Source organism: Ylistrum balloti, unplaced genomic scaffold (assembly GCF_031769215.1).
Source record: "Ylistrum balloti isolate Yb309-2 unplaced genomic scaffold, AGI_CSIRO_Ybal_v1 Utg370000, whole genome shotgun sequence".
NCBI lineage: Eukaryota > Metazoa > Mollusca > Bivalvia > Pectinida > Pectinidae > Ylistrum > Ylistrum balloti.
The window spans coordinates 1,558,625-1,573,013 of record NW_026782078.1 but is presented as its reverse complement, the minus strand read 5'-3'; the positions used below and the strand labels follow the sequence as shown (position 1 = coordinate 1,573,013).

At 35.8% G+C, this 14,389-nt stretch overlaps 1 protein-coding gene across 1 annotated transcript in view; it reads right to left on the bottom strand.

Moving 5' to 3' along the window:
* LOC132548101 (uncharacterized) overlaps positions 1–14,389 on the bottom strand; it is a 37,952-nt gene continuing 23,563 nt past the window's right edge. The window contains exons 3-18 of the mRNA XM_060211926.1: positions 11,958–12,065; positions 11,191–11,271; positions 10,599–10,784; positions 10,078–10,300; positions 9,170–9,264; positions 8,837–8,887; positions 7,810–7,929; positions 6,851–7,000; positions 5,898–6,014; positions 5,115–5,288; positions 4,611–4,747; positions 3,649–3,712; positions 2,935–3,140; positions 1,127–1,313; positions 821–916; positions 1–132 (exon numbers count right to left, since the gene is read on the bottom strand). Of these exons, the coding sequence (XP_060067909.1) occupies positions 1–132; positions 821–916; positions 1,127–1,313; positions 2,935–3,140; positions 3,649–3,712; positions 4,611–4,747; positions 5,115–5,288; positions 5,898–6,014; positions 6,851–7,000; positions 7,810–7,929; positions 8,837–8,887; positions 9,170–9,264; positions 10,078–10,300; positions 10,599–10,784; positions 11,191–11,271; positions 11,958–12,065 (2,127 nt within the window). The remainder of the gene's footprint in view (positions 133–820; positions 917–1,126; positions 1,314–2,934; positions 3,141–3,648; positions 3,713–4,610; positions 4,748–5,114; positions 5,289–5,897; positions 6,015–6,850; positions 7,001–7,809; positions 7,930–8,836; positions 8,888–9,169; positions 9,265–10,077; positions 10,301–10,598; positions 10,785–11,190; positions 11,272–11,957; positions 12,066–14,389) is intronic.

Here is a 14,389-nt window from a genome sequence, read left to right as displayed (position 1 = left end):
TCAGGATCCTTTTTTGATGTTCTGTTTTGCCTGTCCCAGGGCAACTTGCTTAGCATTGGCACCAAATGTCAGAGTACTGACCGTTTCGCTGGAGTTATTCACATCAGGGCTCACATTCACAAACAGACAGGCCTGCAACATTATTTAATATCAATTACAAATTTTTTAATAAAAATCATAAAAGTCATTTTATCACAATAACTTCTGTAATCATAATTAAAGTTAATCTTTATCATTCGAAATTAAAATTTTCTCCGATGATCAAAATTAAAAAAGTCAAGAATTTACATCTCTTATGTGTGTGATTGTCAACAGGATTGCAACAATCTTAATTAATTAGAATTAAATATATCATTAATCAGCATTGCATTAAAATAAACTAAAACCTGATGTTACAATTATCAGTCAGAATTAAAAGTATTCAAACCTGTTCATAAGTACATCAACATTTCATCATTGACATTCAAAGTCTCTCAATTAGCAGATGTCGTTTGATAGTTTTGACCAATTTGACCCCAGTGACCTTGAATATGGGTCAAGGTTATTTCTATTTGCGAACTTTTGGGATTTATCCTAGGAACCTTCCAGCTCAATATTATTATTAACCTATTGGTTATTGAGAAGAGGTCATCTAAGTGAAAAAGTGATGCCTGACGCATGGATAATTGATACCATTCCACAAAATTGTAATAAACAATCAAAATTGAAATTATAATTATCGATTAGAATCAAAATTATCAGCCAGCATTGTCACATTCCTGAACAGTTTATCTGACAAAGCTGGAGACACACAATCACATTTTTATAACCCATTACATACCTTTGCGTCCCCACCCAAGGAAGGCTGTAAAATCTGAGTAAGCTTTGAGTTCCTGTAGGGTACATGCAGCTGGCTGGTTCGTAAGGCTTGGAAAACCTGTCACACACCAAAACATAAGATGTTAATGTTTAACATAGCACCAACAAACATAAATATACACAATATTCATTGTTTCTCTATGTCTAACATTTCTAATTGATTGGGTGGGATGGAAACTATGACAGCTGTACAGCACAAGCACTGACAAGTTGCCGAGGAGCTCTCTTACACTTAGATACTATTACTTCTTTTGATGTCCACGTTTACCTGTCCAAGGGCAGAAAGAGACTTGTTGATAGCAGCCGCCTCCACTAGCCGCTGACCCTCTGCCTCTGTCTTTGATATCCTCTCTGACCCTGCTAAATCACAAAGGGTCAGTGTCCCCTTGCTTACTGACCCTGTGACCTTGTCATGACCTTCAACTCTCAAAAGTAGAAGAAGATGAGATCGGGAACTGCAAGAAATACAAGAAAAACATATGCATCATTATCAACTGAAAATTCAATTATTAGAGCTATAGGGCTTACACCCCATCCCTCCTTCCCCACAACCCCACCGCACCCCAAACAACATCTCTATTGATATTGTATGTTCTTTTTGAAAAACTTTTAATTAAGATATGACTTCATAGTGTAATGTGTCTGACTGGACTTCCCTTTTGGCCAGAGAGGAGTTCATTCTTGATTAAAACATCTAGTTCTTTGATCCAGGAACACTCCATTCAAAAGTAAATCTCAATCCCTTTACTCAGATGGACACAGAACAAGTCTTATTTGCATGTGTTATGTTCAGACTCCAGGCCATTCGAGCTGTGCTCACTACAATGATGATATGTTTATGTGATACCCTCACTACAATGATGATATGTTTATGTGATACCCTCACTACAATGATGATATGTTTATGTGATACCCTCACTACAGTGATATGTTTATGTGATACCCTCACTGCAATGATATATTTATGTGATACCCTCACTACAGTGATGATATGTTTATGTGATACCCTCACTACAGTGATATGTTTATGTGATACCCTCACTACAGTGATATGTTTATGTGATACCCTCACTACAGTGATGATATGTTTATGTGATACCCTCACTACAGTGATGATATGTTTATGTGATACCCTCACTACAGTGATATGTTTATGTGATACCCTCACTACAATGATATGTTTATGTGATACCCTCACTACAGTGATGATATGTTTATGTGATACCCTCACTACAGTGATATGTTTATGTGATACCCTCACTACAATGATATGTTTATGTGATACCCTCACTACAGTGATGATATGTTTATGTGATACCCTCACTACAGTGATATGTTTATGTGATACCCTCACTACAATGATATGTTTATGTGATACCCTCACTACAATGATTTGTTTATGTGATACCCTCACTACAATGATTTATGTGATACCCTCACTACAATGATATGTTTATGTGATACCCTCACTACAGTGATATGTTTATGTGATACCCTCACTACAATGATATGTTTATGTGATACCCTCACTACAATGATATGTTTATGTGATACCCTCACTACAATGATATGTTTATGTGATACCCTCACTACAATGATATGTTTATGTGATACCCTCACTACAGTGATATGTTAATGTGATACCCTCACTACAATGATATGTTTATGTGATACCCTCACTACAGTGATGATATGTTTATGTGATACCCTCACTACAATGATATGTTTATGTGATACCCTCACTACAATGATATGTTTATGTGATACCCTCACTACAATGATATGTTTATGTGATACCCTCACTACAGTGATATGTTTATGTGATACCCTCACTACAGTGATATGTTTATGTGATACCCTCACTACAATGATGTGTTTATGTGATACCCTCACTACAATGATATGTTTATGTGATACCCTCACTACAGTGATATGTTTATGTGATACCCTCACTACAGTGATATGTTTATGTGATACCCTCACTACAGTGATGATATGTTTATGTGATACCCTCACTACAGTGATGATATGTTTATGTGATACCCTCACTACAGTGATGATATGTTTATGTGATACCTTGTAGAATTCATCTTTGTTGATGCCACCGATCTGTTCTTGTCTCCTTTCTTCATGACGCTCTTGATGTCGTCAGGCGACTTGATTTGGATTTCTATGAGGCCTGGAAGATTGACTTTGTTGCCTACAGTTTTCAAGTCGATCACTTTAGCATCATCTGAGAGCAGATCGACCACTGTCTCGTTGTAGATCTCAATCAATCCAACCTACAATGACATCACACCAACAGAATTCAACTGATATTTGCAAAAGATAAACAGTCTTAATGACGCATTGTAATGGAGATCCACCTATAATATTCAGATCAGACACTAATGAACGTTGTAAGGATGTCCCACCTGTAATGTTCTGATCAGACACTAACAAGTGATATAAGGATGTCCCACCTGTAATGTTGTGATCAGACACTAACAAGTGATATAAGGATGTCCCACCTGTAATGTTGTGATCAGACACTAACAAGTGATATAAGGATGTCCCACCTGTAATGTTGTGATCAGACACTAACAAGTGATATAAGGATGTCCCACCTGTAATGTTGTGATCAGACACTAACAAGTGATATAAGGATGTCCCACCTGTAATGTTGTGATCAGACACTAACAAGTGATATAAGGATGTCCCACCTGTAATGTTGTGATCAGACACTAACAAGTGATATAAGGATGTCCCACCTGTAATGTTCTGATCAGACACTAACATATCTGAGCTTACCATCATGATATAACTCTGGGTCTCCTTCCTATCCTGACACACCTGGAACAGCTCTTTGATAGCTCTGAAACACATCAAAACACCTTTTAAATTGTATTACACCAGTAACCAGTAGAATTACAGATTTTGCTCTTCACAGTCATTTAAGACACTAAATACACACAATATAATGACATGGCTTCACTCTATACTTGTAGGGTAATCTCATTCTGTGCTCCTCTTTTACCTCCTCGAAACTCGCCCCAACTAAACCCTTCATCCCTCAGCTTTGTACCTGCAGGATATTTCAATATGTGCCCCTTCCTCATGCCCTCTAACCTCAACCCCATTTTAACCCCTCATCCCTCAGCTTTGTACCTGCAGGATATTTCATTATGTGCCCCTCCCTCATGCCCTCTAACCTCAACCCCGTTTTAACCCCTCCACCCTAAGTTTTGTACCTGCAGGATATTTCATTATGTGCCCCTCCCTCACGCCCTCTAACCTCAACCCCATTTTAACCCCTCATCCCTCAGCTTTGTACCTGCAGGATATTTCAATATGTGCCCCTTCCTCATGCCCTCTAACCTCAACCCCGTTTTAACCCCTCATCCCTCAGCTTTGTACCTGCAGGATATTTCATTATGTGCCCCTTCCTCACGCCCTCTAACCTCAACCCCGTTTAACCCCTCCACCCTAAGTTTTGTACCAGAAGGATATTTCAATATGAGCCCCTCCCACACGCCTTCTAACCTCAACCCCGTTTTAACCCCTCTACCCTAAGTTTTGTACCAGCAGGATATTTCAATATGAGCCCCTCCCTCATGCCTTCTAACCTCAACCCTGTTTTAACCCCTCATCCCTCAGCTTTGTACCTGCAGGATATTTCATTATGTGCCCCTCCCTCACACCTTCTAACCAGTAAGCTATCTCATTCTTGGCCCCTTCCCTTCTTAACCTTAAAAACATCATACATGTCCTACCTGTTGTTGATACCCGGGTTGTTTTCTGGGCCCATCATGGTAAACGTCTTCCCAGATCCAGTCTGACCATAGGCCATCAGACAGACATTGTAACCATCCACACACGAACTGATAATTGGTTTAGTGTCAGCAAACACCTGTAGATGTTAGATCACATGGTCAGATCCCAAATGCAAAGGCAGACATTAATTTATAATTATACAACGTACAGGAATGTAATGTTTCAAAAAATGCATGTGTACATGAATGAAAGAGACATTTTCATGACATGAATTATATCACAAATATTAATGTCTCATCACTCTGCCTACATCACTGATGCTGGGCCGAGTAGCACAAAAAAGAAATGTTTGCTTCAATACCAAATAAAAATGTTGACTCTACCATGTTTTGAAATTTGCACTGTACCATGATAACATAAATTTCCTCTATACCATTTTTGATGTGATAAATGAAAAAAAAAAAAAAAAAAGAGAGTTGTCCCCCTTATTCCTCTGGACCAACCTGTTCTTGTGTTGTATCAATTCCAAACACCCTATCGAATGTAAACAGCTTCTTGCCCTGTTGAGGATGTATTGCCACGATATCCTGGTCTGACGGAAACTTAAGACAGTTTTCCACGCGGTCATCCTTCCTTGCTCTACAGAAAACCCGAATGTTCCCACGAAGTTCTTGAAGCTAGAAAGAATTTGCAATCATAAATTCAACAGAATATACTTGAACTCTCTCTATGTACTCATAGCATTCAATATCAACAACAGACATGTAGACCCATTATCTACACTCTGATCCCCTTGACCTACAAGTCCAATCATTAATTTACAATCACATTCATTTTTAAAATCTAAAAATACCATGATTAGACTGAAGAAATACCATCATTAGACTGAAGAAATACCATGATTAAACTGAAGAAATACCGTCATTAGACTGAAGAAATACCGTCATTAGACTGAAGAAATACCGTCATTAGACTGAAGAAATACCATGATTAGACTGAAGAAATACCGTCATTAGACTGAAGAAATACCGTGATTAGACTGAAGAAATACCATCATTCACTGTCATTAGACTGAAGAAATACCGTCATTAGACTGAAGAAATACCATGTTTAAGTGATATTTATTGCTGAATGATGAGTTTCATTTACATATTGTTCCTTCCCTGTGATTTATACATTGCAACTTAAAGTTTTCCAATTTAGAAATTGCCATATATGGATAATCCCTATCAGTGATGCCATATATGGATGAGCCCTGTGAGTTATGCTGTATAAGCCTTTGTTACCTGATTGTACAGAAGTCGTCGCTGCATGGCCTCCTTTCTGTAGAGTGCTCGTACTTCTTCTAGTTCCTCTACCTGACCTTGACCTGAATTCTTTAGCATTTTCACGTACTTCGTCGCCTATTAACAAAACGTACATTGTCAACATGATGCAGATGTTTAATCTGATGAGGCTAAAATTTCTATTTCTACTTTGTAATAAATTAGAATTTACTGAAGTATTTAATGATCCAAGCATACATATTAAAAAGATTACAGCAGAAAAATGTCGAACAAATCCAGACAAAAAAATTCCTTAAAGCCACCAAAATCAGAACTTAGAATAAAAAACAATTAGGATTACGTAAAATAAAGAGTAAATAAAGCTGTTGCTGTACCAACATTATAACCCCAGCAAATACGTACTTCTACTGTACATATAAGTGATGTACATTATATGATAATGTCATCAGGTGTGTCTCACACACTGAAGTCAGACAAAACAGATACAACTAGTCTGAAAAATGCAAGTTCGTCTATACAAAGGCCAAGTGGCCTTGTATCTAAGACTTACAGATGAAAGGCATACATCAAATATCTTTGTTCTGTATACTAGATAATATGTTGTGTACCATGTATATACTTTTCAGAAGATTTTTTAAGCTTTCACATATTTGACCCATGATCACGGTAATTTTTATTGTGACAATCTTACTCATGTCTTAACACTTCCAAAGAAGTAAACAGGCCAAATATAGCACAAATTTAAACCTTGACATTTTTGTATCATGTTACTGGAAAAATATTATTATCATTGATTATCTAAGGCTTGTTTAAAAAAGTTTTTGGAGATATATTGCTAGTTGATGTTTTAGGTCTAAAGTACACTGAGAGAGATCAGCCAATGATTAAGGAGTGATAATAAACATCAAAATGACATGGTTTTATATTTTGCACAGACAGAAGTCAAGACTCACCTCAGTCATCATCACTCCAAGGCCTTCAAACTTCCGCTGAACCTCCAGCTTAAGCTGTGCGTGTGCCTTCCTAACAGACTTTGCTGTATCATTAAGAAGCTCAATATCTTCAGGGTTCACCGTCTCTTCCTTTACAACTGTCGTAACAACCTGCAGGCCAATGGTCATAAACACCAGTATAAGAGATAACACCAAATCTATGCTGTTTTCTGTATACTTATATCTATAAGTCTGTAGGGATGGTAGAGACCTGTTTTCTGTATATCTATAAGTCTGTAAGGATGGTAGACACCTGTTTTCTGTATATCTGTAAGTCTGTAGGGATGGTAGACACCTATTTTCTGTATATCTGTAAGTCTGTAGGGATGGTAGACACCTATTTTCTGTATATCTATAAGTAGGGATGATAGACACCTGTTTTCTGTATAAGTCTGTAAGGATGATAGACACCTGTTTTCTGTATAAGTCTGTAAGGATGATAGACACCTGTTTTCTGTATAAGTCTGTAAGGATGATAGACACCTGTTTTCTGTATAAGTCTGTAAGGATGATAGACACCTGTTTTCTGTATAAGTCTGTAAGGATGACAGACATCTGTTTTCTGTATAAGTCTGTAAGGATGATAGAGCTCAGAATTTCTTTAACATCATAATATCTTTGTTTTGTATTTCTTTTTCTTTCTTTTTGTTTCAATTTAAGGTCTTATCATTTAATAAATATTCCACACCTGTCCAGTAATTACATTATCTACAGTGTACACAGGGAGATACAATTGCTAGAACAAGAATCACTATGCTTTTCATGTGACTACGGTAGGTTCTCGTGGTGTTGTCAGAGTGGTACAGATGGGTTTACAAGAATTTACAATAATCACTACTGTCTTTGACTGTAAGCTAGACTCGGATTGCACGTCATACTCTAGTTGGTACAACTGTGTTACCAGAATCACTATAAATTACCTGTGGTGTCTTTGGCCGTAAGCTGGACTTGGGTCGCGTGGATGACATGGAGGACAACTGCGCCTCAGCTTGTTTATAGTTAACTTCTAGATCTGTCAACTTCTCCTGCTGGTCCTTCACCTGTACACATCCAACACAATCACAAATAATTACCTGTCTTCAGTTTTTTATTGGACCAATATAACACAATATATGGTCAATGGACACAACACAATATATGGTCAACAGACACAACACAATATATGGTCAACAGACACAACACAATATATGGTCAACAGACACAACACAATATATGGTCAATGGACACAACACAATATATGGTCAACAGACACAACACAATATATGGTCAATGGACACAACACAATATATGGTCAACAGACACAACACAATATATGGTCAATGGACACAACACAATATATGGTCAACAGACACAACACAATATATGGTCAATGGACACAACACAATATATGGTCAACGGACACAACACAATATATGGTCAACGGACACAACACAATATATGGTCAACAGACACAACACAATATATGGTCAACAGACACAACACAATATATGGTCAACAGACACAACACAATATATGGTCAACGGACACAACACAATATATGGTCAACGGACACAACACAATATATGGTCAATGGACACAACACAATATATGGTCGACGGACACAACACAATATATGGTCGACGGACACAACACAATATATGGTCGACGGACACAACACAATATATGGTCGACGTACACAACACAATATATGGTCAACAGACACAACACAATATATGGTCGACGGACACAACACAACATATGGTCGACAGACATTACATATATAACATGGGTATACTGTTTCTCATTTTTATAAAATCTAGAATGTTTAAAAGAAACATAAATCTTTTATTTGAAAAAGATTACCATGACTAGAACTTCTAATAAGGTGTATCATGTCTTAGGTGAGGGAATAAAATGTGACTGACAGGGTCAATTTCTCTGATATTTCCAAACACCACACAAACTTACAATCTTTTCTGCATCTTGTCTTTCTTTTCGTTCTTTATTGAGTTCATTTTGCTGTAAAGAAAAATGAAAAAAAAATGTATGAAGACATTTGACTACTGTTCTTCAAGCTTACTAGTGTACAGTTTTTGTATCATAATCTTTGTTCTTATTGAAATCTTCCAGTTTCTCTTCAATAGATTATCAGGTTTTTGTATTACTAGATGTTAAATAACTTGACTGGGACAAGTTGAACGCCAGAGAATAAGATATATATCATTACTTCAAAATGTCCTGTCCCAACAATATCAACAAATTCAAATATTACTTTTTTTGATAGTGTCTACAAATACCTACCAATTCCTTAACTTTTTTTTCTAGTTCAGCAATCTTTTCATCCTTTTCTTCGTTGCCTTTTAATTCCTTTGATGTTTTTGCTGCTTTCAGCCAGGCTAAATTACACAACAAAAAATAATTATCTGAAGTATTACATAAATACATGACAAGTTGATTGAAATAACTATGTTTTGATAGATAACATCTGATACTACACTGAGGAAAGCACCAGTTAATTTGAGGGCTCTGGTGAAGTGGCACAATGGTTAACAAACACGTCTCAAAATCTGGGGTTTGATTCCCTGAACAGATGTGAGATGAGGGATCACATGTCCAATCATATAAGTTTTTTCTCAGATACTCTAGCCTCCTTCCAAAGTAAGACCCTTTACACATTTCTGAATGGGCTAACAAGACTGTCATATATATAAGTTTGTATAATATGGTTAATAACTGTTGCAAACTAAAGTTTAATGTTTAACCTCCTGCCATTAATTAAACTCTTTAATCAGTCAATGCCCCCATCCTAGAAGTAACATCCTCAAAGGACTGACAAGCTCCTAACACAAGGGTTCAAAAAATGCAGATTGATAAAAATATGGGGAAGTTTTATGTTTCCAAAGTGATCTTATTGAGAAATATTCTATTTCTTTGTGCAACATGAAACTGGACGTATTTGATGCTCGTTAGTTTGCCTGTAGGTTCCATTGTTGTATACCTTGTTCTCATTTGAGAACCTGACATTACTTACTTGGATTGACCAATGTTTACATGGTGTTTTTCGTCAATGAAACAGAAGTCTTATTCTCCTTGTACTTTTTCTGTGTAAAAGTTTTTGTTGTTCATATTTGCCCTAGTTTTATGGAATTTAAGTATAAATTATAATCATGTTGCCATGTTGGTATTTGCTTCATGTCTGATGTACTTACGATCTCCCTCTAGATGTAGATATGTAGAGATACATTCATCAATGTCGTAATTACACTGCCGAAGAAGTGCCAGGATGTCGCCACGGTCACCCCAAGTCGGCAACATTTCTTCAACCTGATTGACAAGCCGGCCGACCATCTCATGGTGAAGCTCCCAGCCTATTGGCATTCTCATCCATTGCCCCTCATTTTGGTCGTAAAAAAAGTGAATGTTGTGTTTCCTCTGTGGAAATACCATGAAAAAATGAAAATAAGAACTGCTTTTTATCTTTCATTAATTATTTGAAATAGTTATGGGTTCAAAATTATCATACACATTTTAAATGAACATTGTTATATTACAGAGTCAACCTGTATGATATTTTGATGGGGACATTTTACATACTTACTTCAGTTCATCTAACAGGCTTTACCTACACTTTCACAGCTTTCCTGTCTTTTGTTATATTAAAACAAAGACATAGTCTAACAAGATGTTACACTGCAAAAATGAAAAATCAACAAAGATTTCAAAACAATACCTGGTATATATATGTTGGTATCTTTCCCTTGGTTGGATGTTTGAGCACACCCTCTCTGTCATCCCCTCCCCTCCGTGAGCGTGATGGCCCCTGTTGAGATGCCTCACTAGAGCCTGAGGTCCCAGCTCCTCCACCTGCCCCAGATCCAGCTGCTGCGCCACGAGCCTGTTGTGATGCTTGATATGCCTGTCAAATCAATCATATATTTTATCGTTTTTCATCAGAATTTGAAATATGACTATAAATTGTGTGTTTTTTTCTTTTTTTATGTGTGTGTTTCCTATACAACACTGAAATCTTGTTGTTGCTATTTCACATTTGGTAATACAGCACTGAGACCTTGTTGCTTAATTTTATTCATTTTTTGTTTGTTTGTTTGTTTGATTATACAAAAGTGGGACTTGTTATTTAACTTTTTATTTGATAATACAACTCTTAAAACCTTGATGTTTCATTTTTGCCATTTGATAAATATCTGTGGGACAATGTTGTCTGTGAGAGTTACTACATACATTTCAGAATATAAGCAAATCCCTGTTAATCATGGAAAACTTCATCCTGACTTTACAAGACTGTCTGTTGTTTTACTAACCTGAGCCTGGTCATCCTTAAGAACAGTGTTAGTGATGAGAAGACCTTCATTATACCAGCGTTTTGGAAATAACTGCCACTCCTGAAGGATACAATAATATGATAATGTATTATGATACAGAAACAAAGAGCACCAGAGTTAAGAACAGTATATATATGCTGGTTGGCCTAAACATGCCAAAGAAAGCTTTATTCTATCTATTGAATACAGATAGATAATAATTCCATGAAGAAAGGACAATTCAATGTCGTTATCATCAAAGTATGAATCAAAATGGTTGAAAAATAAGAGCAACAAATGGCAATAACTCTTTCAAAACTTGCCAAGTCAAAATGTCATTAGAGAGAACAATGCTATTTGCTTTGATGTGTATCTTGTTTTGAGGAGATCAATGGCACTAGAGTGATCTCCCTTTAAAAACTAGGATAAGAGAAATCTCTTGCCAAAATAAAAAAAAACAAAAACAAAAACAAACAAAAAAATTCAAAAAATCAAATAGCAACTGAACACCACTCTGGAAAACCCAATTTCATATCACAGTTATAAAATATATCAAGTATGAAAAAAATGGGTTTAAATCATTCTCCTGTTAAGATTAAAATAAAGGAAAAAAACAAAGGGCAATTGCTCTTCTGTCCAATCCTAATGTTGTTCAGGAAAACACAACTTAGTGTTCTTCCATATGAAAATACATCCTGACAAAAATTTTGACAGGTTTGTAAAAATTAAATGACACACTACACAGACAGTTACTACTAGTTAGTTACCTTTGATCCCCAGTGGTCAAGATAGTATCTTGTGTTACCTTGGTACATACACTGTATCTCCTTACCACTGCGATGGTAAAATGTCTCAAACACAATGTCATCCTGCCCCTAAAAAAAAAAAAAAATTCAGTTAATCAGTAATTAGTAGGATCTCAATGCATATGTATAAAAAAATGTAGACATATGTGTTTGATCCATGTACAGGATCAGGTAGTGCTGATCGGTTCACAATCATGCGGTTCATTATAAAATTTGGATTTGAACTTCATCCTAAAAATTGTGCTGACAACTCATGAACATCTTTTGTCCATAATTTTTCACATACACAAAAGTGTTTCTTCAACTAATAATAAATAAATGATAATTTTTCTTTTCTTTTAAATTACCAACAAAACAAACACCTTATTTCTAAACAAGACCACTTTTCAAACTTTTCAAACAAAATGTTAATAGAAAAAGTGAACATTTATTAAAAAACTAACAATCAAAATATTTAAAAGTGGCAATTTTTTCTCAGTGTGGTGATTAATTGTAATTAAAAGAAAATACAAAGAATATTTCAAAATGTGTCCCATGGATATGAATCTACCATTCACATCTATATCTACATCTTGTGGCATATTTCAACCTTTGAACAGTGTCAAAAGTAAGAAATAAAATAAAAAATGTTTCAGATTTAAAAAAGCAGATAAATTTCCACAAAAAAGGGGAATCAAGCACAAGACATAAGAAAAAAAAACAGGTTAAGGCTACATGTGCCACTTTACACATATAATATAGATGTGTAAGAGTGATCTCCCTTTTAAATTAATTATAAGTGTCACCTTAATGAATTAATGATGTCATTCATTCTTACTTAATATTAAATAAGCAATTTTGTATGTAGTTGATCACTTAAGTCCAAATGACAACTTACATCCTCTGGGGCCTGTAACAATATTACTTGGGGATGAGGCATGTATGGTTTACTACAAATACTACCTGGTACTTATAATTAACCATACAAGCCCTCATTCTCTAGAAACATTGTTACAGGTCCCTGGGCTTATATCCAAGTTGTCTCTAAATGCGTAAATGAAATTCACTTGTAATGTAACAAAGGACACACACACATTCCCTGAAGTGCCAAACCTCCCACTATCAGTGTAAGGCAGGTTAACTTGGTCAGCCCTTATGCCTAGGCTACCCCTTAGTTTTATTCTGCTGGTTTATTTTTCCCCTCATTTGAAACTTGAGAACAGAAATATATTGAAAATTAGAATATTCAATCTCTTTTCTTCCTTATCCATGATTCCATTGAAAGGGCCAGTCTAGTCTATATCACACAGGATACAACTTTCCTCTAAAACATTTTTAATAAATATTACTGTGTTATAAGAGATATATTTCTAATCTTTAGATCTTCTACAACTTACTCATTTACACATATATGACACCATTAAAATTCAATGCCTGTACACTGTATATCATAAATTTAATGGGCTTCATGAAATATGAAAGAAAGTAGAGAAAATCAATTGCTATATAAAGGTCATGTACCTATACATCACAAATACCTCTCAATAAAGGTTACCTCTATATAACAATACCTGTCTATACAGGTCATCTCTATATAACAATACCTGACTATACAGGCCACCTCTATATAACAAATACCTGTCTTTACAGGCCACTTCTATATAACAATACCTGACTATACAGGTTACCTCTATATAACGATACCTGACTATACAGGTCACCTCTATATAACAAATACCTGACTATACAGGTCACCTCTATATAACAAATACCTGACTATACAGATAACCTCTATATAACAATACCTGACTATACAGGTCACCACTATATAAGAAATACGAGAGTATACAGGCCATCTCTATATAACAAATACCTGACTATACAGACCACCTCTATATAACAATACCTGACTATACAGGTCACCACTATATAACAAATACCTGAGTATACAGGTCATCTCTATATAACAATACCTGACTATACAGGCCACCTCTATATAACAAATACCTGTCTTTACAGGCCACTTCTATATAACAATACCTGACTATACAGGTTACCTCTATATAATGATACCTGACTATACAGGTCACCTCTATATAACAAATACCTGACTATACAGGTCACCTCTATATAACAAATACCTGACTGTACAGATAACCTCTATATAACAATACCTGACTATACAGGTCACCTCTATATAACAAATACCTGAGTATACAGGCCATCTCTATATAACAATACCTGACTATACAGGTCACCTCTATATAACAATACCTGTCTATACAGGTCACCTCTATATAACAAATACCTGTCTATACAGGCCACCTCTGTATAACAAATACCTGACTATACAGGTTACCTCTATATAACAATACCTGCCTATACAGGTTGCCTCTATATAACAATACCTGTCT